Source organism: Bacillus rossius (genome assembly GCF_032445375.1).
Source record: "Bacillus rossius redtenbacheri isolate Brsri chromosome 4 unlocalized genomic scaffold, Brsri_v3 Brsri_v3_scf4_2, whole genome shotgun sequence".
In the NCBI taxonomy this organism is placed as follows: domain Eukaryota; kingdom Metazoa; phylum Arthropoda; class Insecta; order Phasmatodea; family Bacillidae; genus Bacillus; species Bacillus rossius.
This window is the reverse complement of record NW_026962011.1, coordinates 37,096,762-37,123,289: the sequence shown is the minus strand read 5'-3', so window position 1 is coordinate 37,123,289 and position 26,528 is coordinate 37,096,762. Positions and strand designations below refer to the sequence as shown.

Here is a 26,528-nt window from a genome sequence, read left to right as displayed (position 1 = left end):
TATGGCTGGTGAAACTAAATTGAAACTGTTGAATCTTTAGTAAGTGGACCATTTGCTTTAGCTACAGATGGGAGTACTGATTGTAATGCAGTGAATATTTATCCATTAGTTGTTTCATTTTTAAATCAAACACAAGGTAAAATTTGCACTGTACTGTTATCCCTTGTTGAGAGTACTAAGACTAAGAACATTTCACAACTAGAAATGTTACACTTCAAAAATGAATTAAAGAACAGTTATCAAAAGTTGTGTGAAAAAATGTTTGAGCGCTCGCCACTGAAATACCCCATTACATAAAACAAAACACAGACTGCAGGTCATTGAACGGGACGCTATAATGTAAAGTGACATATTTAAAATGTATTTGTTATTTAACTAACTTCCGTATGTATATAATGAAGAAAATACAGCAGCGTGCTAAAATATGAGTAATCTCTTTCTATAATATTATATTTTTTCATCAAAAGTATGTTTTTTGTAATTGTAAATATCAGGGAAATTTTGAATTTTTAATCAGGGAAATCAGGGAAAAATCAAGGAATATTTTTGGTGACTGTGAGTGGCCACCATGAAATGCCATTTAGACTAAGAGAAGCTGTAAAACTACATATATTTCAGGTAGTAATAGAATAATTTAAGATGATAATTTTATAAGAATGTTTTTTTTACATAGAACAATAGTAGTAGTTTATCATTTAATGACAACATGTTATAATCTCTCACCTCTTTCCACCCACAGTAAAAAATTTTCAAATTGTGTTTGAATTATAATTGTGTGTGTGTGACTAATTATGCACAAATTTTCTATTGCAGATTTATTTAATATGGGCAGGAAAGGGGGTGTGCAATACCACTTTTTCAGTAATGAAATCTTGTAAATAAATTTGTATCTTCACATAAGACTTAAGTTTTGCTCATGCTTAGTTAAGGATCTAGGGCCTAGGCCTAAAAGGCCATGCTCAGGAGAAGGGTGAAGGCGAGTCAATTAATTCATCCAAGCAGGATGTTCCCTGGAACTTGTTGATCCAACAGTTTTATGAAGCAGAAATGAGGGGGAGCGGAGGAGTGTTTATTTTATTCCCATGTGAGAGAATATTCAGGACTGAGTTGGTTTAAGCTCAGCACATTATGTACTTTCAACTCGATTAGAAATTACTAGTATTTTCCCACTGACTCCTAATTATAGAAATAGATCTTCACCAGACTGTAGAATAATAACATAAGATGACCTATAACTTTACTATCTTAAAAATGATGTAAAATTTTTTGTCTTTTACACCAGTAACTATGGTATATTGGTAATTTAATGTATAACTGAATAAAAATTAATCCTTTTCATTTCAATATATCTTAAGTTAGTTTATATTCAGTGAGGAGGGGGGGGGGGAAATCATATATACAAATGTAAATCATTGTGAGCACATTTAAACAATATCACAATAACTTGAAAGTAGAAACACTGCCTTGAACTGTAATTTGGTATAATGTCTTGTTTTATAATTGGGAAGAATTAGTAAAACAATATTTTCTTCTGAAACCTTGAAAGCAATACTTTATTCATGATCAGTACCGTACATCACAGACCGAACAAAACCCTGTAATATATGCAACTGGGTCATCAAAATGCCCATTTCAGATTTTAAACTAACCATTGTAAAATGGTATACAGATGTTAATCTTTTGTGAGGCACATTCCATAGCAATAATATTATTCATTACAACTTTGGCAGTCATTTTATTACAAACAATGCCTCTTCCAAACAAAATTATATCTATTGCAGTACACAGAGAAAAACAATGTAAATTTAATGCATGTAACAAAACTTAAACTAACTAACAAATGACAAAAAATTTAATTATCAAATAAAAATGTTTCACAAAATTATACCAAAAATAACTTCCTTCACTTGATAAAGAAATGATTTCTGGCACACTTGATCAACAAACTGAACAAAACCAAGGGTAATTAATGCATAATTTTATTGGTGGGAGCCAGGTACCGCAGGTGAGTATTTCTTTCTTTCATAATCTTTAATCATATTACATGCAGTATCAAACTATCCAAGATCATAGTGGATGCTTTCAGAATACGTATACAAAGGCTACAGCACCATTAAAAATACTATCACCTAGCCGTATTTTCTCATCCGTTACTTCTTGTACAAGGATGAAGCTTGTGCCTGCGAATACTTCATGGGCAGGACATCCATTGCTCTGAAAAACAACACGCCCATGCAAAAACTCTATGCTGAAATGTCACTCATTGTGTGAAACAACACTTATTTAAGGTGGCCTATGTAACACAGTTTAGCTTAATGTTTTTCCAGAGCAAAAAAAAATACAAGAGAAAAAGGGTCATATTTTTCTTGTTATGCTTTGGTGTTCAAGGGCCAAAGAATTGATCTAAAAAATTATGTGAATAATTCTGTCATAGAACTATTCATGGTACCAATTTAATATTGTTTAGAACGTGAGCAAGGCCGGGACACATGCATGTGCAGAGCTGGCTGGCGGCTGCCACAACATGAGACGCGCCGCACGCGCCTGGAAGATGACAAGGAATGTCACTTTCCCCCCTCCTTCCCAACACTCCCAGCGCGGCGCCCTGCCTTTGACACGTAACTGACACAGGACAGCTGTGGAGTTACGCGATCCGCCGACACGTGTTTCGAGAGATTTCTGCCGTCGGGTCGGCGCGGAATGACGTGACTGGCCCCGGCCGCGCTCGCGAGTACTGGAAATTGCGGCCGATAGATAAAACGAGGACGGCTGCCTCCAGAGTCAGTGGAGTTCAGGCGGGAGCTTTCCCGCGGCGGAGTTTCCGGGGCGATAGTGCCGCGGGTTCCAGGGCAGATAGTTCAGTTCCGGGTTATAGTGTCGCAGGCGTGGCGGAGTTCCAAGTCAAGTTCCGAGCGAGGCGTCGAGTGGGATCTCTGAAGGCAAGTGCGTCGGCGGCGGCGGCGGCGGAGTCCTGCGACGGAGGACCACGAGGGGTGCTGCGGCGAGAGTTGCGCCAGAGGTGCGGCCCAACGAGGTGTGTGGATTGTAAGAAATGAGTGACTGGTGAAGCAACATTTTTAAGTGCAATTGATTATTTGGAAATTTTATAAGATTAATTGTGACATAAGTAATGAATGGCCATCAATAAAACTGTGTAGTGTGTAGTAAAATCTATTAATTGGGCTATCCTTTACGAACCCGCGGTAAATCATAACAATATGTTTATTTTATCTTTGAAGCATTTTATTATGTTCACTTGCTACAGAAATAGTGTTTTGTTCTCTAAGCTTACCTAACTTTTGCTTGGTATATCTTATATTCAGGTATACTCTTTGCTTATTAAGAATTTGTTGTTACACTACAAGACCAATAGAATGCTCATTTCCGTTGAACATAAATTCAGAAAAGAAGATTCATTATTTTTGGTCGTGAACCAATAGTCCCATTTTGATTATAGAATATGTTAATGCTGTTAAGACACGTAAAAATTACATCATTTGTGTTTTGTAATGCAATAAGATAGTTGATGCTATTAAGTAAGAGTTGTGATTGGTTGGCAGATATACATTGATATACATTGGCAGATAGGCGACTAAATTCTGATTTCAATGAGGAGTTTGCGATTAGTCTTCAGAGAGCGATTACAAGAATTTCTTACAGATCCATAATGGTGATTCGAAATATTTATGAAAGAATGGTTCATTAGAAGAAAATTTAAATTATAGAAATGGCACTTGGGATACCAAATTGCAATAATTGAAGAAGCCGAAGTGGATATGACGAAGGATACGAATCACATGACGGAAATTGATGTTAAAATAGGTGGAGCAATATTTTCATACCAGCATGCTGACAGAAATGATTGAAGTTCCACATCACGGGAAACTACGAAATGTCACAGAAGAAAGACTATTGGCAGCAGCCAGCAGATATCGCTGAGGGTCGAGACTGAGGTTCTCGCGCAGTCCTGAGAGCCAGCATCACCCCGCTTCGGTCCAAGGACCCATATTCTACGTTATAGCGTATGGTCATGGCAGCTTCCTTTGCCATTGTAAGCCAACTTTTTTTTTTCTCTACGTGCCATGCCTCGAACCAAATCTTTGGTGATGTGAACGTAAAAATTAAGTTCAGTTTTACATCTTTCCCATTTAGACTATCATGAATTATGCACGAAAAGAGTTGTAAATGTGATTTGCAAAAATAAACAGTGCAGTACTGGGCTCAAATTCCTGGAAATTCATGCATGTTTAGCAATGCTTGTTTTACCATATTAGAAATATTTTGGAAAGGCAGTTCGCAGCACATGAGTTTCCAAATACAGTCAAACCTCTATCTATCGTTTTTCAGGGGACCAACAAAAAAATTCAGTAGATGCCGACATTCAATAGATGTGGACTTCACTTTTAGATTTTGAAAAAAAAATATTACAACCTCAAAATTAGTGTCAGAAATATATCAGTTACTTGTCATTAAAGATTAATCGGTTGAAAAAAAATACAATTTGAAGCATTTTACTTAATTCAATTTACACTTGCAAAAAAAAAAACATATGCACAATAAACCTACATGGAAATTAGTCTTTGTCAATATCCTGAAGTCTGAAATATGTTTACTCATGTCATCAAATGTAGAGCTGTACTGAAGAAGCCGATTTTGCCAATATTTAGTTGAATCGGCATTTCTGCCAACTTCCGATACGCTTGTTAATTTTCGGCCGATATTACAGAAAAACGAAACAAACTGCCATAACCTAAAAATCCACGAGTACCATTTTCACTTTTCGTAGTAGTACTGCATTCTTTCAGATCACATTATTTCTTAGCAACATGTGCCAACCGTACATATCAAAATTTAACATCCTTTTTTTTCTTTCAATAATATTCTTTAATTTTAATGTCATAAATAAATACATTACCATCACGGTAAATAAAAAACATCATCTCGGTTGTTACGGTAACTATAGTGCAAATGTGGTAGCTATCGTGCTTCTGTAGTATTATGGTATCTACAAAGAATCTTTAGTTCTTTTCACGGTAATTATCGTAAGATAACAATTGGGTTTGTACTGTAGTTATGGTACATCATCCATATTTCTTCTTAAGTTGTTGTTCATTTGTCTTTTCTTCATGTTTACGTGCTCCATTACTTGGCTGCAGATTTAAGGTGATTTTTACTACTTCTGTATACAATCGTTACTGATTTTATGACGTTTTCTGTCTAATATATGGTTATTTCTGCAAAATCTTTATGGTTAAACGATCATCTATTATAATTTATAGTGACGGGACCACATATTTTGTACGATCAATGCGGACAAAACGATAATTCGAACATCGGTACAAGCGGACTTTTTTAACCTTAGTTGTATGCCAATTTTGCCGGGACCGTAGAAAGTATATGATAAACACGGACAATTGATACATATGAGTTCGATAGATAGAGGTTTGACTGTACTGATATGTTCCTCCACCATTTACAATATTTTATTTACAAACAACAAAGTACAGTCAAACCTCTATCTATCGAACTCGCATGTATCGATTGTCCGTGTTTATCGTATACTTTCTACGGTCCCGGCAAAATTGACATACAACTAAGGTTAAAAAAGTCCGCTTGTGCCGATGTTAGAATTACCGTTTTGTCCGCATTGATCGTACAAAATATGTGGTCCCGTCACTATAAATTATAATAGATGATCGTTTAACCATAAAGATTTTGCAGAAATAACCATTTCTTAGAAAGAAACCGTCATAAAAACAGTAACGATAGTATACAGAAGTAAAAATCACCTTAAATCTGCAGCCAAGTAATGGAGCACGTAAATATGAAAAGAAAAATGAACAACAACTTACGAAGAAAAATGGATGATGTACCATAACTACAGTACAAACCCAATTGTTATCCTTAGATACAATTAGATAAAAAGAACTAAAGATTCTTTGTCGATACCATAATTACTACAGAAGCACGATAGCTACCACATTTGCACTACAGTTACCGTAACAACCGAGATGTATATTTACCGTGACGGTAATGTATTTATTTATGACATTAAAATTAAAGAACTTTATTGAAAAAAAAGGATGTTAAATTTTTATATGTACGTTTGGCACATGTTGCGAAGAAATAATGCGATCTGAAAGAATGCAGTACTACTACGAAAAGTGAAAAGGGTACTCGTGGATTTTTAGGTTATGGCAGTATCTCTCGTTTTTCAGTAGTTTCGGCCGAAAATTAACAAACGTATCGGAAGTCGACAGAAATGCCGATTCAACTAAATATTGGTAAAATCGGCTTCTTCAGTACAGCTCTACATTTGATGACATGAGTAAACATATTTCAGACTTCAGGATATTGAAAAAGTCTTTAATTTCCATGTAGATTTATTGTGCGTATGTTTTTTTTTTTTTTTGCAAGTGTAAATTGAATTAAGTAAAATACTTCCATTTTTATTTATTTTTCAACTGATTTAACTTTAATGACAAGTAACTGATATATTTCTGACACTAATTTTGGGTTGAAATATTATTTTTTAAAAATTCTTAGAGTGAAGTCCACATCTATTGAATGTCCGCATCTACTGAATTTTTTTGTTGGTCCCCTGAAAAACGATAGATAGAGGTTTGACTGTATGTGCAGATGTTATGGAAATTACATTTGAAAAAAAAATCCATTATAATTGGGTAAAATCCGAGAAACCTATTCAAATCTGTGGAAATGGCACGCCTGGTACATAGGTACTTGGATCAAAGACGATGGTTTCGTCTAAAAGTGTACATCTCTATTTTGCATACATATTACAATTTTTATTGCCATGTATTTAGTCATGTTGAACTTGCAACAATTGTGAATTAATACAACATTGGATGGATAACTGTTTTCACTATTTGATATAATGAAATTCTAGTTAATACATAAAAACGTAAGCATCTTTGACATTTTATTTACTGTGGTGTACATTTGCTTATTGTTTCCATCATAGTGAGAGTAAAAATGTTTTTAAACATTTCCCTCTTTAAGTTTTCCCAGTTTTTACATATTTTTTCCCGATCCCTTGAAATATTTAAAAACAAGGTTCTACTGTATTTACATTCAAGGATGTCTCAGATCCAGGTAGATATAAGTCACTAACACATTTCAACCTTGATAGGTTACCTGTGAGATGGTGTCCTGTTGGCACCAATCACTGGCTTCGGGATCTTTCGCTGGCCACTCTCCCTTTGCAGGAACTCCAGCAAACTCATGCTCGGCAGCCACGACTGCCAACACAACAGACTTGGTGCTTCAAGCACTGCCACGGTTAAATTTCCGTATTTTCATCCGTTATATACCCACATGTCTAAATGTATTTACTGTCAGCTATTAGTTGGTTGCAAAATGATGAAAAGATTGCTTTTAGAGTAACCGATTTCACCTTTAAAAATTTAAGTTAGAAATGATGACAGTGAGCTCACCAAGAAGTATCGTAAACAAAAAACTATGGAATGACAAAGAGGAGGAATATTGGCTGAGTAGATGAATGGAAACAAAACACACGGACGATACACCTTTTTTACTGAAGGCTAGGCACCCTGGTAAGCAAGAAAGAAAGCAGCAAATGTACATGTAACCACAACCTACCTTATCTTTCACTGCAGTGGCAACGATGTTCCTTTTTGGTTCCTGGTCATACGCAACAGACTCGCAACCAAAGTGTTCGCAGTACTCGTGGATAAAGTGGCGCTTGTCTCTATTCATTGGCTGGAACGAGTAGCTCCGACTTTTCTGCTTAGACTGAAAATATCAGACAAACCAAAATACATTAAAACCTCGCTCATACGGCCCCCGGTTTGTACGTTCACCTCGGTCGTACGTACAGATTTTCAGAAACCGTGAAAAATGAGGCAAAAAATAAAAAAAATATATATGAAAAGTGTAAGAAATACGTTAAAGTTTATTAAAATACAGTTGCAACCTGCAGCGTTTATAAAAAATAAGGGCTACATACACATTGCGTCACAGCAAAAAATTTAAAAATAAAAAAATTGGTTGTCTGTAAAGTCGATTTACGGACAATAGTTTAACGTGACAAGGTCATAACAAAACATTGATTAAATGATTGATCCAGACGAAAAGTAAATATCAACTGAGCCGTAATAGGTTTTAGCAACCAAACCATTTAGGCATTAAAAATATTATATTCTTTGAGGAAGAATTTTTTTTTTAAATTTTTTCTATCTTTTGTATGATAAAATATACCTCTGCATACTTTTATGAATAAAATTGAATCATTTTTATTGAATTATTTCTATTTTGTATGGATACAAAGGAGTGAAATGAAATGTACAATTTAATTAATAAATTTACTTTTATTTGCATTCATTATTCAAATATAGTATTTATTACTTTTGAAATGTTACGTTCGCCGTATTTATTTTTACAAGTACAAAAAAAATTCGAACCTGCCGGGATTCGAACCGACATCCTTACAATTAGAAGATAGCGCCGCTGATCGCTCACCCACGAGGCCAAATTCGGTAATTAATAGTTTCAGATGTTATATATACATTTATAAAAATTTTGTTCACGGTAGGGGAATAATATTATTTCGTTTTTATAACTCGATTTTATAACAAATACGCTTACCAAATACACCAAACTTATTTATAATGTGTTACAATATTTTTTAAAACATTTTGCAAAAGATCCTGGTTGTAATTTGAATTATTATGTGTAACTGTAAAACACCATTGTTGGTTCAAAACGTATTTGAATATTAAACATTACTTTTAAATAACTGTACCGATTGTGCTGAAAATCGGTGGACAATCGTTAAATTACATAATATTAATAATTCAAACGACGAAAATATGATTGAAAAGTCAAATCGATGGTCGTTCCAATCGAGTGGAAGAGAGATGCCACGCATGCGTAGGCCCTACAATGAGCATGAAGAGAGATGCCACGTATGCGTACAATGAGCAAATAGGACACATCCGTAGTGGGACATCCGTAGTGGGACACTTTTTTGTGCGTTCAGCCGGCGTTCATCAATTTATTAGACGTCAAAAAAAAAAAGGCCGCAAACTGATGGAAATTTACCGTCCATAATAGCGCACCGTACGCGGAGAAAGGTCATTGTATTCGGTCAGCTGTTGTTATTGCGCGGCGTAGCCGCTGGCTGGCTCTCTTTGTTCGCTGAGCTGCGTATGCGCAGTATAACACACTCCATGCTCCACCCAGAATCATGACCTTCCATCAGCAGTCAGCCAATAGATGCGAGCTTATCGTAAAAAAATATAAGCTCCACCTCCCGTGTACCAGTTTTGTCCAGTTCTAATACCAGTTTATTTGTATTCGCACCAGTTTTCTCGCTGCCGTAACATGTTCAAGTTTACGTTCATCTTGATGTCATGATACCAATAATTAATTATTTACGATCCCCAGAAACAAATGGTTAGTTTAAAAAATATGTGTTAACTGTACAATACTTCCCAAATTATAAAATACGTATAAAAGTTACCAAGACTCCGCTCATTTTATCTTGTGAAGTTTATGTCTCATACCAGTATTTCGGCTAAGTTGTGACATAAATACAGTATCAGAACTTACAAGCAGCCATGTAATATTCCCGACATTCCAGTTACGTTTATACATTCGTGAGTTTACGTTTTTCCCTCGTGCATTTTAGATTGTCTCCTGCTATAATTACTCAGACTTTTACACGTCTAGGCTTAATTATTACATGTTTAGAAATAAAAGCAACTTTTCATGTTATAAAATATGTATATTTTGTGATTTAAAATGTTCATTGCCGACTATAAACGTTACTTTTTCACAATGTTTTTAGGTCTACTATCTAATCTTACCTACACTTAAAGTACCCATAGTATTTTTTTATTTGAGCAAATATATTGTGTGTTAATTATTATTTTATTGATATAAAATATAAAAAATGTAAACACTGAGCTTACGACACTGCCTTCAGTGTCGAGTTTTTTTATTTTTACGTTTGATTAACTAAGAGTTGTTTCTGCACGAATAGGATATAATTTTGATCGAAAATACATCGGCATAATATATAGACACAGCAGGTCATTTCCCGTGGCAGCAGGACATGGCAACGGCAATTCATTTCCTGCGGCAGCGGTGGGGAAAAAAAAAGGGGGGGGGGGGTGAGCCAAAAAATGGACGTAATTTGGCTTGCTGGTTCTGGTTCGTACGTACAACTCGGTCGTAAGAACAAATTTTGGAGAACCGAGAACCGTGAGTATACGTAGAATCGAGGTTTCACTGGGAAAGAAAGAAAGAAAAAATGTATAAGCTATAATTTTTTAGTAAGGTTCTACAAGCATAAAATATTAAGGCTCAATTCAATTTTGTATACCATCACACACGGACACTTAATAAAATCTTAGAAATCTACTCAAGGTACCATTATTTAGGCACATTTTTTTATTAATTAAATAAAAAAAATAAGTTTTCATATTTACGGAATTTTAAGGACTCTTATTCAATTAAAGACATGAAGGACAATTAAGCATGTTAAGGAGGCGTACGAACCCTGGAACACTATTAACATTACTAAGTTTTCAGATTCAAGGATTTTTAAGGGCTCTTATTCAATTAAAGACAAATGAAGGACAATTAAGGATGTTAAGGAGGCGTACGAACCCTGGAACACTATTAACATTACTAAGTTTTCAGATTTAAGGATTTTTTAAGGGCTCTTATTCAATTAAAGACAAATAGGACTTTTTAAGGATGTTAAGGAGAACACTAGTAACATTAGAGTGATAGTCGCTAGGCACCTGCTTGGCCAGCTGCACCAGCTCCGTCAGCTTGTCGTGGACCGTGCTGCAGAACTGCGGGTCCTTCTTCCCCCACTGGCGCAGGAAGTCCGAGTAGCGCGGCGTCAGCTTGGCGCTCAGGTCCGGGTTCTGGATCTGCAGCCCGATGGCCATGCGCCTGTTGCGCTCTATCAGCTTGCACTCGTCGCTGCACTCCAGCCTGCGGGAGCGTCTCTCGTCACGTGTTGCAGGGTGATCACGCGCAGGGAGGATCTCAGTTATTACTAGCAACACCCCATCGGGAAGTTTCGGAATGGACTTTAAAATTTAGAATTATTAATAAAGAACACACACAAATTATGGTATACGGATGCCAAAGTCAACTCTCTCAATTCTAAGTGTGGCCTGTATCGAGAATCAAGGAGTCTAGATGCCAGTTATTTTTATATACCCACCTGCGAACAGAAATTACAATTATAATTTTATTAAAATGATGCCAACTTAACCATTAGTATGATCACGTTATCACAGAATTTTTACTACTAAACCTTCCCCGAAGAACTTATTGTCGACTTCCAGGTAAACACAGTTGTCAGAGAACATAAATTACCTCCACGTGGGTGACATGCCTTCCGGGAAATTAATAAATACTTAAAAATTGCCGGGCAGTGTGCAGTCTTACACTTTTCTTTCTCTACCCCCTTGCAGTATGGGGATTTGCCAATAAAGGTGATGAAAACTTAAAATTTGTAACAAGAGTGCCTATTTGGGTAAAGATATTACAGAATTTCAAAATTGTATTTCAAATTCAAAGAATTACAAATTGCATTGAGTTCATTATGACTGAAAATTATTCAGGTGTCTACTCATTAGTTGTATGTAACTGCACGTATTATTTTTAGGGATGGACCAGTCAAATCCTCGAACCCTAGAAAGAAGGAACCACTGAATTTACAATATTTTAAAGATTTGAGATTTAAGGAAAATGATCAGAAAAAAACCATTGGACGAAATGTACTACCTAAATTAAAAACTTCAACACTGACAACTCTCTATTTGTTTTTTTCTTTGTACCCATTCTATTATCGTTCCCCAAGATGTTGAACTTTAAATACGTTATTTTGTAAATAAAACTCAAATATGTGTGTATGTATTACAATATGTATATGTATTAATTCAGAAAGCTTATTATATGTATTGAATCAGGAAACTGAGTTCATGAAACTAATGTTTGAATGTTGCAGTTGCAACACTATAGTTAGTTTTTTTTTTAGTTCTTGTATATTATTTTATTTTTGAACCTTAAACAATGAATCAGATTTGGAGGGTGGATCAATCTACGCTTTGTGATTTCAATTTGAGAAATTTGGGCTTTGACCCACCATTAAAAATAACAATAATAATAATGGTATCATTACTGATGCACCAGTAATCCAATTCCAAATGTTTTAAAGTTTAAGAGAACTTAAGCATACGTCTTGAGCGCCATCTTCTGGGTGTTGGGATTGCCCAGGATGTCCCCAATATCCACCGACAGCCCCAGCTGCATGTCAGCCATCTTGGAAGCCAGCATGGCCGTCGCTATTCGCTGGTACTCCTTCACATTGTCGGAACACGCCCGGCCAGTAGAGCGATGTCCGCACTCGCAGGTCACCTTCACCTGCAGGGAATACGAACACAGTGTTTTATGCATAATCGCATCGCACATTTCACACTCAAATCAAGTTTGAAAAGTAGGAGTGCAACTTTTATGACAGGAAAGTATTTTTATTGAGGTTATGACGTGACAACGTCTAATAAATCGATTAACGCCGGCTGCACGTACGAAAAAGTGTCCCGTTATGCACATTGTCCCGTTATGCTCATTGTACGCTTGCACCGCATCTATCTCTCTTCCACTCGATTGAACAAACATCGATTTGACTTTTTCAAGGCACATTAAACTTGAAACACACCCATTCGTTTCCTACTTTTCCTATCATCGTCCTATCCTTAACAGAATAACACAGATTGGAAGAAGTTAAATAGCAAACATGTATAAAAGTTATAGTTAAAATAATCTCTTCGTTAAAGTAATAAACATATTTTAATTAATGAGTGCAAAAAAAAAAAAATTTATCAATTAAATTGTAGATTTCATTTCACTCCTTTTTTGTATCCATACAAAATAATGATAATTCAATAAAAATGAATCAATTTTATTCATAAAAGTATGCAATCATTTCATCAATGTTTTGTTATTGTTATGACGTCACGTTAAACTATCGTCCGTAAACCGACTTTAAAGACAACCAATTTTTTTCATAAAAACAAAACATGTTGCATTGAAAGTACGTTTAATTAAAAAGCAGAGTAAACAATAGTACGCCAAACAATTTGCATACAAAAACCTATTTCGTTAAACTTAAAATTACAAAAACTAAAAACGTGATCCGAAACTAATGAACTATTCATTCACCAATATTGTCTTAGTACCCACTAACCACGAAAGCGTGTGTTATACAGCCCAGTACGAAGGGCCAGACAGTTACCATCTCCTTGCAGGGGGTGGAGGGGCAGGGCCCCTCGTGGCAGGGGGCGGAGCAGGGGTGCCCACACAGGGTGCGGGGCGCGGTGCACGGCTGGGTGCACTTCTGGCCCTCGCGCAGGCAAGGCCCCGCGTGGCACGGCAGCACGCAGCGGTGGCGGCCGCACGGCAGGGCTGCGTTGCACGGCAGGCCGCACGAGAACTCTCCTTGGTGGCACGGGATGGTCTTGCGAAGCTGCACGCGCGCACACACACCGGACACGCTGTGAGGCCCGCGGTCACCGCATTCACCGTGCATAGCACCATCCTTTTTTTTTTCAACGCACCAAGACTACAGGAAATGCTAAAAATTGACCGTATGCATTACACGCTTGTCAAGAAAAGACTGTATCTTCAAGTTAGAGTGCATTTTTGAATCACTTCAAAAAATGTGAATAATAATGAGATGGAAATCACCACATTTTCACTGGTAAATATTAAAATTCCACTGATTAATTTTGATTATAAGTTATTTTTTTTTTAATTATTTGCTACAACATAAGAATAACCTTGTTCATCTTGCTATTGTAATCTAATCTACAACCAGTTAAAGGTGTGTGTGTATTATAAACCTTAAAATGAAATTTTTCCAAAATATATGTTCAACAAAACAAATACTGCAGATATCACTTCTTTATTTTCTTTTATTTTTGTTGATTGTTGATGTATTATATTTATAAATGTTTGATACTCGCCTTGAGAATAATAGAATTTTATTTCACCAATTTTGACTACATATGAGGGACTTTGGACCATAGTGGCACAGTCAACAAAATTTTACAGTTTTGAGTTAACTAAATAGTTCACACCTGAAACGTTAAAATTATCATTTGGTAGTGGAAACTCGGATCTAAAAAAAATTCTTGTAGAGCCCCTCAGTTACACTTTACAGCAATAAATCCAAATCGCAACTGAAAAAAATAGTTCAAATGCGTGGTCAGCTTTCTAAACTAACTGAACGCGCAGTGCCACGGATCGCGACCAGTCTGGGGGCAGTGGCAGTTACCTCGTGCTTGCCGTAGCAGTGCTTGTGGGTCAGCACGGTGCACGGGGGGCAGGCCTGCTGGCTGTGGCAGGTGTGGAGGGGCGGGTGTCCGCAGGGGTGGTCCCGGGGACAGGGGCGGTCGCAGGCGGGCGGCCTGGTGCCGCAGGGCACCGGCGGGTACAGCACGCTGGCCCCGCACTCGCAGTACAGCTCCTCGAAGCCTGCCCGACACACGCGCACACACTTCCACCCTATCTCCCTTCCACGTTCATCTACCTGAGTCAAAACCACAATCCCTTAGGTTTGGAAAGTAGCTCTCTCATTAAACATTTACAATTTATGGTTCAGTACATTCTGTAATCTGGCAAATGATCATAGGCTTCAGAAAAGATAACACACTAAAAACATTTTGGAAATGTTAAAGAACTTGATACAGACGGATATACACGGTCCAAAAAATTTGTAGAGCATTTCAGGACCAATGATTCAATGTTTGATGATTCAGAATAACTACCAAGGGCCAGCTAAAATTTGTCAGCAAGTGGATGGAGTGCTGGCGTTTATCGCCACTCTTTACTCTATGGGTACGGCAGATGGTGTCGCACGCATTACCACTTTCTTTGTGTTGTAAACATCATCTTGTAAATGTTTCAGAATAATTCAACATATAGTTTTCGCAATAAAAAAAATTATTTTCACTCAAATATCATGATTTTGTCATATTTTGTGAAAAATTACGGATTTTGCACATCATAACAAATGCAGTAGTTTAACTTCTAATCACTACCAATATAGTTATTTGTATTACACATCATATGCAAGTGATTTTTTTTTTAATTTTTTAATTTCATGATTTTACCATTTACGACATTTGAAAACCTCTTAATACATACTGTAGGTCTACAAAAGAAAAAAAAATTATAAATTTGTTTGGTCAAACTTTAAAAACTATACACTTATTGTAATCATCAGGTGAAAGATATATTTAATTGTTCTTCAAGTTAATACACAGTAGTTTGTAGGTCCATCCTTCAAGTGTGATTAATGTTAGTGATACAGATTAACGGCACACATATTTTTTTATTAGAAATATAGGCTTTATGACTTCAGGATACTACATACTATGAAAAATTATTAATACTGATTTGTAAATATGATATTGTCTAATTTCCCTGCATTCTCCAGGTTCTGAGAAGAAAGGTGTCCCCTGTAGTCGAGTCACGACCGGCACGGGGCACTCACTGGAGCGCCAGCACGGCTTGCAGTGGCCTCGGTGGCACGGCTCCTCGCAGCGGTGCTGGCCGCAGCTCAGCAGGTGGTTGCACACCAGGGGGCAGACGTGGTCCAGGTCGATGCAGCACAGCTGGTTGCACCGGTGCTTGCCGCACGCCCGCTTCTGCACACGTCCCGTCATCACCGCACCACCACCGTCCCCGCTCCGCCTCTCTCTCTCTCTCTCTCTCTCTCTCTCTCTCTCTCTCTCTCTCTCTCTCTCTCTCTCTCTCTCTCTCTCTCTCTCTCTCTCTCTCTATATATATATATATATATATATATATATATATATATATATATATATATATATATATATATATATATATATATATATATATATATATATATATATATATATCACACACAAACTCTCACACACACACTCACACACACACTGCCACTTTTAACTTGTACGATCGCTGAAAGGTCCTTAGTCCGGCATTCTGCGGTTCAGCACATTACACTATGTAATCCAGCATCAATACTCTCTCACGCTCAGGTTTTTAATTTTTTTTTTTTTTGAATGGCGTATCTTGGCTGTCGATCGCTAGGTTGCATTTCTGAGTTGCCCTCGTATTTGGTTCGCTCAAGAGTTTATCTTTACAGTCAGTTTCAATTTTGCTACAGAATTTCACTGTTTTCCAGCAGCTTTAATTGTAATGACTTTTTGAAGAAGAGATCTGAATCTCGAAAGAAGCATGGTATTACAGTTTTTTTAAAGAGTAATTGCTCACCCCTATTTTTTTAAATTTTAATACAGCAGCTTATTACAACTTGACTGGTATTTCTGTCAAACTATAATGACATTCAATAATCCGGCAAACCACTAATCCGGCAGGGTCATGTCCTGAATTTGCCATATTAAAGACCCTTTCTTGTTTTATTTAAAACTTAAAATATACTTATGATTATAGACACCTGAAAATGCTTTGAACAAGCTAAACAATAAAAATAATGCAATTTGTGATGTCTATAAGTTGCAACCTGATCTAATTTTATTTCATATTTTACACAAATTCCTAAGGACTAATTTACTAATGTTACCTTTTAGTGACTTTCATTTCAAGAACGTTGCATAGTAAAAAACAAAACATGGAATAAAAATTATTCAATATCTTTAGTGTTATTTGCAATAAAATAAGACATTTACAAAAATATAATTTCTGAGAAGTTATTTATAAGCGTAAAGTTATATATGTAGTTTGATTTTTTTTCCAATTCTAGACCGCAAAACAAACGCGCACCTAAAATGACATTGCATTTGTTGCAAATTTTGTAACATACACGCCCGATAGCACACACACGCACACACGTTCACACACACACATAAACTCAAACATAAAAACACACATATAAAAACACACACAAAACAAACACACAAAACACAAAAAAAACACACACACAGACCACTAAATTAACTCCCCCACCAATAACTATCAAAAATTAAAATACAAAATTCCAACTCATAGGCCTTTTCCCCGTTGCTAAAAAATCCCCCTAACTTTGGCACATATTCCCTGCTGGCAGCCAACGTGGTCGGTGCACCGCAGCTCGCAGGGACGTACCTTGGTGCACTTCTTCTCGCAGCGCGCGTCGTCGGCACGGCTCACCAGCTCCACGCAGGGTATCTCCCGGTCCATGTTGCCGCAGCGACACCGCACCAGCGTGGTGCCCGGGCACGGAGGACACGCCCCGCTGTGGCACTGCTCCTCGCACCTGTGGGGGCTGTCTGCGACACACACCGGCACCCCGCTCACCCCGGGCCCCCCTACTCCCTTACTTAACAGGATATTTGACTACAATATTATTCTGAACACAAAATTAGCATTCAATGGAAATTATCCAGTTATTATATGTTTGGAAATTTAATGCTAAAGTTAGATAAATACGGTTAAGTATACACAGTTTGTATTTACAGATACTATCCTTAATTGAAAACTATGAATATGAATGTTCGTAATTTTTTTTTAAGAAATTGAAGGTTTTTTTATGCTATCCAAATGCTCACAGATGGCCCTAAACAATTCAATGTCTTCATGTTACGTTCTTTTTTGCATTATTATCAAAACCTTTTACAGTTTCATAATATCTTCTTGATTATTTAAAAATCATATAATTTTAAGGTCTTCTGCTCCCCTACTCCTGCTGCAGCATGTATTGGAACAAGGGTTATAAGTTATAATACACAGAGGCATAACATAACACATCAAACAATGGTAACAAGTGGACTCCAAAACCACCTAGTTAGCGACTCAGTACTTAAAAAACTATTCATGCCAAAGGGTGGGCTTCAATGATCAATAGAATTGTCTGCTATGATCAGTCCATGTTTAAACTACCAAAATTCAGGAAACTGAAATCATATCATTGTGCATTTTTTAATCTCTTGTGGACATTCGTATTGATGAGTAGCTAATGGCATACTCGAAAATGTGATTAAAAACAAAGATGAATGGCTATACTGTACTGTTACACTCATACGAGTATTTTACGTTAATTGTTTTGTTTAATGAGCATCAAAATTGTAATTACGTTTTTTGCATAAAATTAGTACTGTGATGTGTAGAAACAAATTTTGCTCTATGGCACCTGATATATCTTTGATAAAAAAAGAAAAGAAAACAGTTGTTATTACGTGTAATGGAGAGGAGAATAAACAGAAGAAAATAAAAGTGTGTTCATTTGGAATTGTGGTGATTATTTTATAAAAGATATATAAATTGTTATAAATTTGGTGTTCCAGACTATATCAATAAGGACCTTTACTACTCACTCAGTGGTCTGAAAGTAAGTGGTCTTATGCTCGTTACGTAAGTAGCTAAGCCGGCTCAGAATTTTTTTAAATATTCATCAAACCAATACAACCAGTACAACACTGAATATTATTCATCTGTATGAAACTGAAACTCGCAGGGTATTCGAGGACACAGAGACAGAGGCAAACCGGGCCACTCACTGGGCTGCCCGCAGGCGAGCTTCTTGCCGCAGGCCAGCTGGCAGACGGGCACGGGGTCCAGGCAGCTGGCCCGGGCCCGGCCCCCGCCCAGCGGGGTCTTGCCGCAGGGGCAGTGCGTCACCGCGCCCGGGGCCAGCATGCAGGGCCGGCACGGCCCCGGGTGGCACGGCGCCTCGCACCGGTGGTTCCCGCACTCCAGCTGCCCGCCGCAGGCCTGGCCGCAGCTGTACCGCTGGACCCCCACCGAGGCCGGGCAGCACGTCACCTCCTGCTGCTCCTTCCCGCAGTGGCACTCTGCGCAGCACGCACCGGCACAACCTCACCGTCCGACACAACACTACTGAGCAGACATGGCTTCTTTCGGTTGCAACGCGTACGCGTACTGAATCTTCGAGTCCTCGAGAACCATAAAACCCTCAGTATTCTTAGTCAACGTTTCAGGATAAAGATTCAAAGAAAAAATATTAAGAGGAAATGAAGTAAATTAAAAAATTTCAACACTGATAACCTCTCAAGTTTACCAGGTGATTCTTCTTCTTAATTCCTACTCTGTCATCATTTCCTAAAAGGTATTGTACATTTTAATTTTTATCATGTAAATAAAATTACAATATGTATTGATTCTGGACACCTAGTTCGCGAATGAAACATTCAAAGAGTTGAATGTTTCAACAACGTAGTTCATATAAGACTTTCACTGGCCCAGTCTCCATGAGAGATGAGAAAGATTGTTTCGTAACCAATATAGGAAGAGAGCAATCAACTTCATGATGTACATAGTACCATATATTAGGAGGGAGTCTAGGACAGAGAAAGATGAATGAACAATTGAATAATGGTGGGAGAAGAAATTACTGAGTAAGTTTACTAGGTAATGGATAATAAATACAAAAAAGTTAATTTTAACTTATATCCGCCCAATTGTTTCTATTAACATTCAATATAAAATTTTTACGTATGAAAAACAGCTCAACTTCCAAATTAAAATTTGCAGTTCTCTGTTGCACTTTGAAAAACTTTCAGAAGATTAAATATTTTACATTTGATACAGAGTAGAGAATAAAAAATTAAACTATTTAGGGAACCAAATTCTACTAAAAAAAAAAAAACAAGGTCTTACAAACAAACAACAGTGGATCCAGAATTGTCTTCTGGTAAGGAAGGGAATGGAGAGGGTGCGGGGGGGGGGGGGGGACACGTAGTTTGAACCTAGTTAAATACCGGTTTATTAATTCATAAGTCATATTACCCAGTGCATATTTTACCCTTCCGGGAAGGAAGGCAAATCCCCTCCCCCCACCCGGGAATCAGCCCCCGCAAATGAGCAAAACCAAACAAACTACACAAATTTATTTCCCTAATATTTACCTTGCTTGATTGTCTGGTCACAATTCCCACACTCTCCGACATGACATGTCTTCTCGCACTTGTGAACGCCACAGTTCAGCACCTTCTCACAGACTGCATCGCAAAGAAGCGGTTTGTCGCCACACTTCACCACTCTAGAGATTTTGCCGCATCCACAGTTTCTGGAAGAGATTTTATAGAGTACATACTAATTACATAAAATCAAATCAACAACCAATTATAATGTGTCTGCAGGTTTGGAATTCTTCAGTACTGTGATCTTAATTTAAATTCAATATTTCAGCACTCTCTGGGCTGTAGGTTTTGACCTCCTGGTCAGTTTCACAGGCTTGGTTCTATTTTAATTCAACAAATTTTAAAAAAAACTCATTATGTTAACACACTGCCTTTATAATGTGTTTGAAGGCAAAGTGAATTACAAGAATCACACCTATCACATTAGCTCAATAATTGTTTAACTGCTAAGAGTTTGAATACTGCAAGGCAAGCATGCATGCAGTAAATTTAAACTGGGATATTCAACAATAATTGGACGTAGTTATGCAAAACGGAACCAACAAACAATTTTTTTATATTTTATTTGAAAATAAATTAAAATAGTACTACAATGTTGATCGTACCGTCGTTGCTATTATTATATCAGTATTTATACTAGCCCATTAAAATTATACCCACATTTAATACGAGAATTACAATTTATAATTACCTAACTTTAACTTCAAAATACTCAGAATAGGTTTAATGTGGGTTGGTTCCTTTTTGCATAACTACGTCCAATTTTTTTTTTTAAATCTACCATTATTAGAATAATTTACTCTCGATAGGATGCCGTTGTGATTGTAGAGGGACCGCAAGGTGTGCCAAGAACAACAAATAAAGGAATCTACAAACCTGTTGACCTGGGCGAGGCACGGGGGGCAGGGCCCCGGGTGACACAGCAGCGTGCAGCGGTGGGCGCAGTCGGGGCGCTTGTCGGCCCGCGACTTGCCGCACATCTCCCCGCATGAGTGGGGGGTGTCCTGGCGGTTCCACTTGGGCTCCTGCACCTTGCCGCAGAAGCAGTAGTACTCGCTGGGCACCCTCTCCGTCACGTTCTGGCACGCCGGGCACCGCCAGCCGCAGTCTGGAAGCATTCCGCATTCCCTTTCTTGCCAGATCAAAGTGGCACTGTGCACAATACAGCAAGGTGCGCAGTGGTAGGACACTGGACTCAGGTCGGGACATTCTGTAGTGTCCTGAGATGCCTCCAAACATATATATAATAATAATAATAATAATAATAATAATAATTATAATAATAATAATAATAATAATAATAATAATAATAATAATAATAATTTATTTCCCTTTTTTTACACTTTGTTAACAATATTCACTTAATTAACCAGGAAATTTAGCACTCACGAAAGCAAGCTTGTATGTGAGTGCATCTAGTCACTTCAAATTACATGCGGCATTTTGACAATTGTAAACATTTGTAAATGTATAATAGCTGAGAAATAAATATATAAAATATAACCTAAGAAACTTTACATTAGTTATATAAAGATGAAAGTTAAAAAAAGCTAATTATTAAAATTCAATATTATGTATAAACATGGCTCCTATCAACAGGCCATGGTTAATTTTCCCAGCTCCAGGATTGAAAATGTGAAACTTGAAATGCAGCCCTCTACGAAACAAGCAAAGCTGTACTGAAATGAAAACAGACAGTATTAATGATAAACACAAGAGGGAATTAAAAAAAAAAAAAAAAAAAAACCGGCAGCCAAGGTAAACAGAAAAAAAAATTACGTAAGATACTTTTTTTGGTGCTGGTTTGAAGAACGTGTCGAACCGCAGAACGCGGGATTAAGAGGCCCACCTAGTCAGGGATGGAATTTGTGTTGGTGAAACAGAATGATACGATCAACACACGCTGGTTGGTGCTTCTAGCGTGGTATCTCCTCGTGGACTAGCTAGCAGTCAGTCATCTCTTTCTTGTGTAGAGCAACTATGCGATCTGAACAATAACCATTACATCATGTGGCAGAGAAATGAAGCTACAACGCAAGTGCTCCGAGTACGTTCAAGGGTCTGTACCGGATATTTTCATGCCTAAAAATTAGTGCTTTTAAACATTTTCACTCTTCTGAAACTATAGGTAGTTCAAGAACGAAATACGAAAACAGAACTACCTAATCTGCCTTCACGGTATTCTTAAAATGATTTTCGTAAAAACCCCATTCGGATATCTCGAGCAGTTTTTTTTTTTGAAAAGCCTCTGCACTCCGCATGTGCGCCCGGGCAGGCATTGCGCTGTGCACGCTCACCTATCTTGGAGGATCTGGCCCACTTGGTGGTGCACCTGAGGTGCAGCACGTGGAAGCAGTTGGAGCAGCTCCACACCGAGTCGTGTTGGCGCACACGGTCGCAGCACACCAGGCACTCCAGCACCCCCTTCATCAGCTGGTCCTTGAGGCGGTCAGCCTGGCTCGCCACGTCGTCTGGGACACACGCGCGCACGCCGTCACGGTCGCCGCCAGACAGTCACAGGTTGTCCACAAGGAAAAAAAAATATTTTGTACCAACTTAGGTGACAAAAAAGTACTAGATTAGAAAAAAAAAGTACTAAATTATAATTTGTTATGGTTTTTTTAACAATTTAGGAAGTTATTATGACTTTGCAATGCTCGAGCTTAAATATATCACACCACACACACATACATTCCATAGTTTTTTTAAAAATAATTACGCTTAATAATAAAACATATTGGAGTTAAAATAATATTATTATATTAAAGAAAAATATACTAGATCTGTACTAAACCACTAAAAAAGTTATAAAAGTACTAGATCTAGTACGAAAGTACTAACTGTGGAAACCCTGGGCAGTCAGGGTGTTCACACAAATATATAAAAAAAAATAACAATTCTTGACTTTTTCATGACCAAAATTACAAAATAAAGCCGCTATCTTCTCTTGTCACCAGCGCGTGGAGCTGACGACAAGAGAAGAAGTTACTATGTCCGCCGCTAGATGTCGTGTGTGGTCCACACTTGCACATATTTCTTCTATGGCAAATCGTCCTTGAAATCGGCCAACGCTTGGCGGGGTTCACGGCAGGACAATGGTCCTGGACTAAATTCTTAGAACCGGAGGGAGCTGGGAGGGGTGGGGGGGGGGGGCTGCAACGAGGCTGGGAACGAGCATCCCAACGTGACTTTCGAGGAGAGAACCTAAGAGGTATGCGTGATGGTAAACGCAATGGTAAGCTCGTCTCTTGAGAAATGGTAACAACTCGTCCAGAGCTGCTGTATGTAGTTTTGGTCATGCAGGGAAATAATGTTACAGGCCGGAAATGTGACTGTAAGCGGGAGAAATGTCAAACGGGCTGCCAACGATGTCTTTAAGACTTGCAAAAGCTCAGAGAGGTCCCCGAGAAAAGGTGCTTCAGGCTACCAGCACAAAGTTTAACTATGTAGAGTACACCAGCCTAACAAAGTGTAAAGCACCCTTTTGTAATCAAATTATAAAGAAAAATAAAATTTCCAAAAATAATTTAAAATTATAATTAAAATTTAAAAAAAAACCAGCCAAAATCCTTAATTTCCAACACTATAGCTGTACTAGTTCAAACAGAACCTTCTGTACACCATTTTACAGTGTGTAGACTATACACTAAAACACAACCTGGGGGGAAAAAAAAATTGTGCTCAAAGTCTGGTAGATGGCATACCCCCTCAGATTACTATCATTGAAAGAATTACCGTGAATTTTTTTTTCGGGTTTTCAAGTAAATTCCTCAACTTTACTGACCTTCCAGAATGTGAACACCTTGACTATACTGCTATTTTCCTGCATCGAAGGCTTCTAATTTGATCCGGACCCCGCTCGTCCGGACCCATTCCCATCTAGTTAAGACTACCGTCTACTTTATTACCCAATTGCTTGATAAAACTGCAAAAGAGTATTTTTAAATTTCCACTGGATCCTAAAAAAGGCCTTGTGAATCGCGAAATTAAACTCCAACAAATTATAAAGATTTTTTTTTAAAAAACTTAAAAATATAAATGCATAAACCTAAATACTGAAATAAAAATTTAATTACAGCAATTTTATTAATTTTCAACTAATAATTATTAATTTTTGATATGTACATCCACAAAATTACCTTTGATGTCAAAGCCCTTCTCAAACTAGCGAGTTTTCCACAATTCAATGGTAATAAAAAAAAAACAATCTTTCTGAGAATTTGAATGCTAAAATTGCAAAGAACCTACAAAAAAAAAAAAACTAGCCTTAAAATTACAACCCGGTCATCGCAAAGAAACCATAAACCAACAGCAATGTAAAAAAAAATAACAAAATAATATACACTTCAGGGTTCCTAAGAATCATTTGTGAGACTCATGCACACAAAGTTTGTCTGAAAAAAAATGTAACTAACCATGTGATAAGTGAAATATTTCAATAATAAATGCAGCCACTGGCCAGTGACAACACTAAAATCAGCAACCCTCCCAACAGTCATCAAACTGACTTAGTGCTGGAACTTATAGCCATTATAAACTAACAATTGTAACAGAGCTCAAAATCCTCACATAAATTAATTGTTTGAGAAATTTTACACAAATTCATGTTGTGATTACTTTGTGAACTCAATATAAAACTTACTAATGTAAATTCCTCAATCACTTTACAGAATTAATATTTCAGCACAATCAGTCTAGAGCTGCTAAATTCTAAATGTGTACCATAAAAAAATAAGCTCTGAAGCATTATATTCATATTATAGCCAGAATGAGATGTTCCTTTAATTCCACATTTTCTGAAACCACAAATTTGCACGAATGTACTTTAGAAATTATTGGGATATATGCAAAAGGTGGTGTTGAATATTAAACTTCACATTCTATCAATGACATCATTATTCTGGGAATGGTACATTAACAAACAGTTAAGCGGAAAATAAAGTTAGATGATCACAACTCAAAAACTGTTAGTAATATTGCAATACCCTGAAGAGTAACAAATAACTGTTCATAGCATAAGGGTCTATTTCTTGTACTGAACATATGTCATATGAAGGGTCAAAGAGTATGAAAGCCACTAGTAGATTAGCTAATGCAACATAAGAATGGTTCCTTTTTTTTTCCCCCACTACTTTTATTGTACAATTAAAGTGTAAAAAAATGAAAAATATTCATTAAAAAAGAAAGTGCTCACTAGGTACTAATATAAATTGTGTTTCAGACACAGAATTTTATAACAACTCAGACACTCACCTGCATGATTAACTGTACACTTCTGCATACGACCACTCTTCATATCTTTCGTATTTACCGATGATCTGTTATCCACATAGTTTAAAGTATTTTTGACGTAATCAATATTTCCTTCATCCTTAGGAATGAACCTTTCTTTTCCACTCCGTGGGTGATTATACTTATCACTATTTGGCCATCTTGAATTTGAATACACACGAGACTGCTGCGAAGGCTTTTGATTGCAATCACTCCGATACTTGTTCTGATGTGGAGACCAGCATCTTTCATCCGAATTTTGTGCCGAAGAGTAGCTCTCCCGAGAACTGTTGCCAGGTGCGTAAGAACTGGCACCTGCAAAGCCATTGCACGTCACTTCATCACGACGATCTCCCCTAGGGCATCCATTTTCACCCATTTCTTCTTGTCGTTTGACATTCTTATGCTGAGAACTTACAGGAGCACTCCAATTCGATCTATTAGCACGCCAAGATCCATTCCTTCCTGAATGGCTGTTCTGGAATGAGTTCCCAAATGTTTCATTTGATCGCTGCCTACCTGAATTGGAATAAAATTGATCTCCATTCGACTGGCCTGATGGTTTCCAAGCCCCACGTTCGTTCCTTCCCGGACGGGTCTTTGTTTCAGGGCGTTGATCATAATTTGAATAATAAGATGTCCCAGATCTAGGAACGAATTCTCTTGCTGTTGGTGGCAAGCATGATGCTGCAGCTACAGCTAGACTTCTTTCAGTTGGGGCGACTTCGTATACAGGATCATACAATGGATAAGGTGCTGGTATAGGTGCTGGTATAGGTGCATAGCTTACATCAGGCACTGCCGTGGTGTACGCACCTTGAGACACGTAATAATCGTTTGAATAAGGATAACTCCAAATTCCTGAAGATCCATTGTACGAATGAACATTACCTCTTCCATTGTTGGGAAAATAGTTGAAGTTGGGAGGGTACCTGCTGTCTTCAGGCTGATAACTATTCCAATCTGCCATCACCAGAAACGTGCATTCTAGCACCTGAAAAGAAACACAAACACATTATGATAACCTGCTTACCACATGTTTCAACGTATCACGGAACAGAAAAAAATTCAATGAATTTAACAGAATCAAGTAATTTTGTAATTTAAAAAAAGTCATCCAACAAACAATGCTTACTTAACCTACTTCATTCCTCTGTGCTCTGTCATCCAACCGACGTCAGGTTATGTTTCACAACTACTGACAAAACCGTGAAATACAGTACAGCCACTAGCCAACACAAAAAACAGCTGTTCAGTTTCAAATCAACCGTACTGACATCCCAGAATCGAGTAAATAAAATACTGGTATGATCGTACTGCCACAAG

General features: G+C 37.5%; 1 protein-coding gene across 2 annotated transcripts; it reads right to left on the bottom strand.

Moving 5' to 3' along the window:
* Positions 1–1,524: 1,524 nt before the first annotated feature.
* Positions 1,525–26,528, bottom strand: LOC134541877 (protein shuttle craft). 2 transcript variants are annotated; one of them, XM_063385581.1, is made up of 15 exons: positions 26,338–26,528; positions 25,185–26,196; positions 22,229–22,402; positions 20,808–21,039; positions 19,917–20,077; positions 18,549–18,842; positions 17,158–17,321; positions 15,563–15,716; positions 14,342–14,541; positions 13,301–13,531; positions 12,245–12,429; positions 10,791–10,989; positions 7,621–7,773; positions 7,156–7,259; positions 1,525–2,214 (listed from the first exon to the last, which is right to left on the bottom strand). In XM_063385581.1, exons 2-15 carry the CDS (start codon positions 26,170–26,172, stop codon positions 2,151–2,153), a joined length of 3,303 nt encoding a protein of 1,100 aa, XP_063241651.1. In that variant the 5' UTR covers positions 26,173–26,196; positions 26,338–26,528; the 3' UTR covers positions 1,525–2,150. The 2 variants fall into 2 exon arrangements, with proteins under 2 accessions (XP_063241651.1, XP_063241650.1); XM_063385580.1 differs by having other exon boundaries at positions 26,347–26,528.

Excerpts from the sequence above, each read along its gene's own strand:
- LOC134541877 (XM_063385581.1), bottom strand. The coding sequence starts at position 26,172 with ATGGCAGATTGGAATAGTTATCAGCCTGAAGACAGCAGGTACCCTCCC. Across the intron at positions 14,542-15,562 it reads CAAGCCGTGCTGGCGCTCCA|GCTTCGAGGAGCTGTACTGC; the intron begins GTGAGTGCCCCG and ends TGTGTCGGGCAG. Across the intron at positions 2,215-7,155 it reads AACAGGACACCATCTCACAG|AGCAATGGATGTCCTGCCCA; the intron begins GTAACCTATCAA and ends GTTGTTTTTCAG.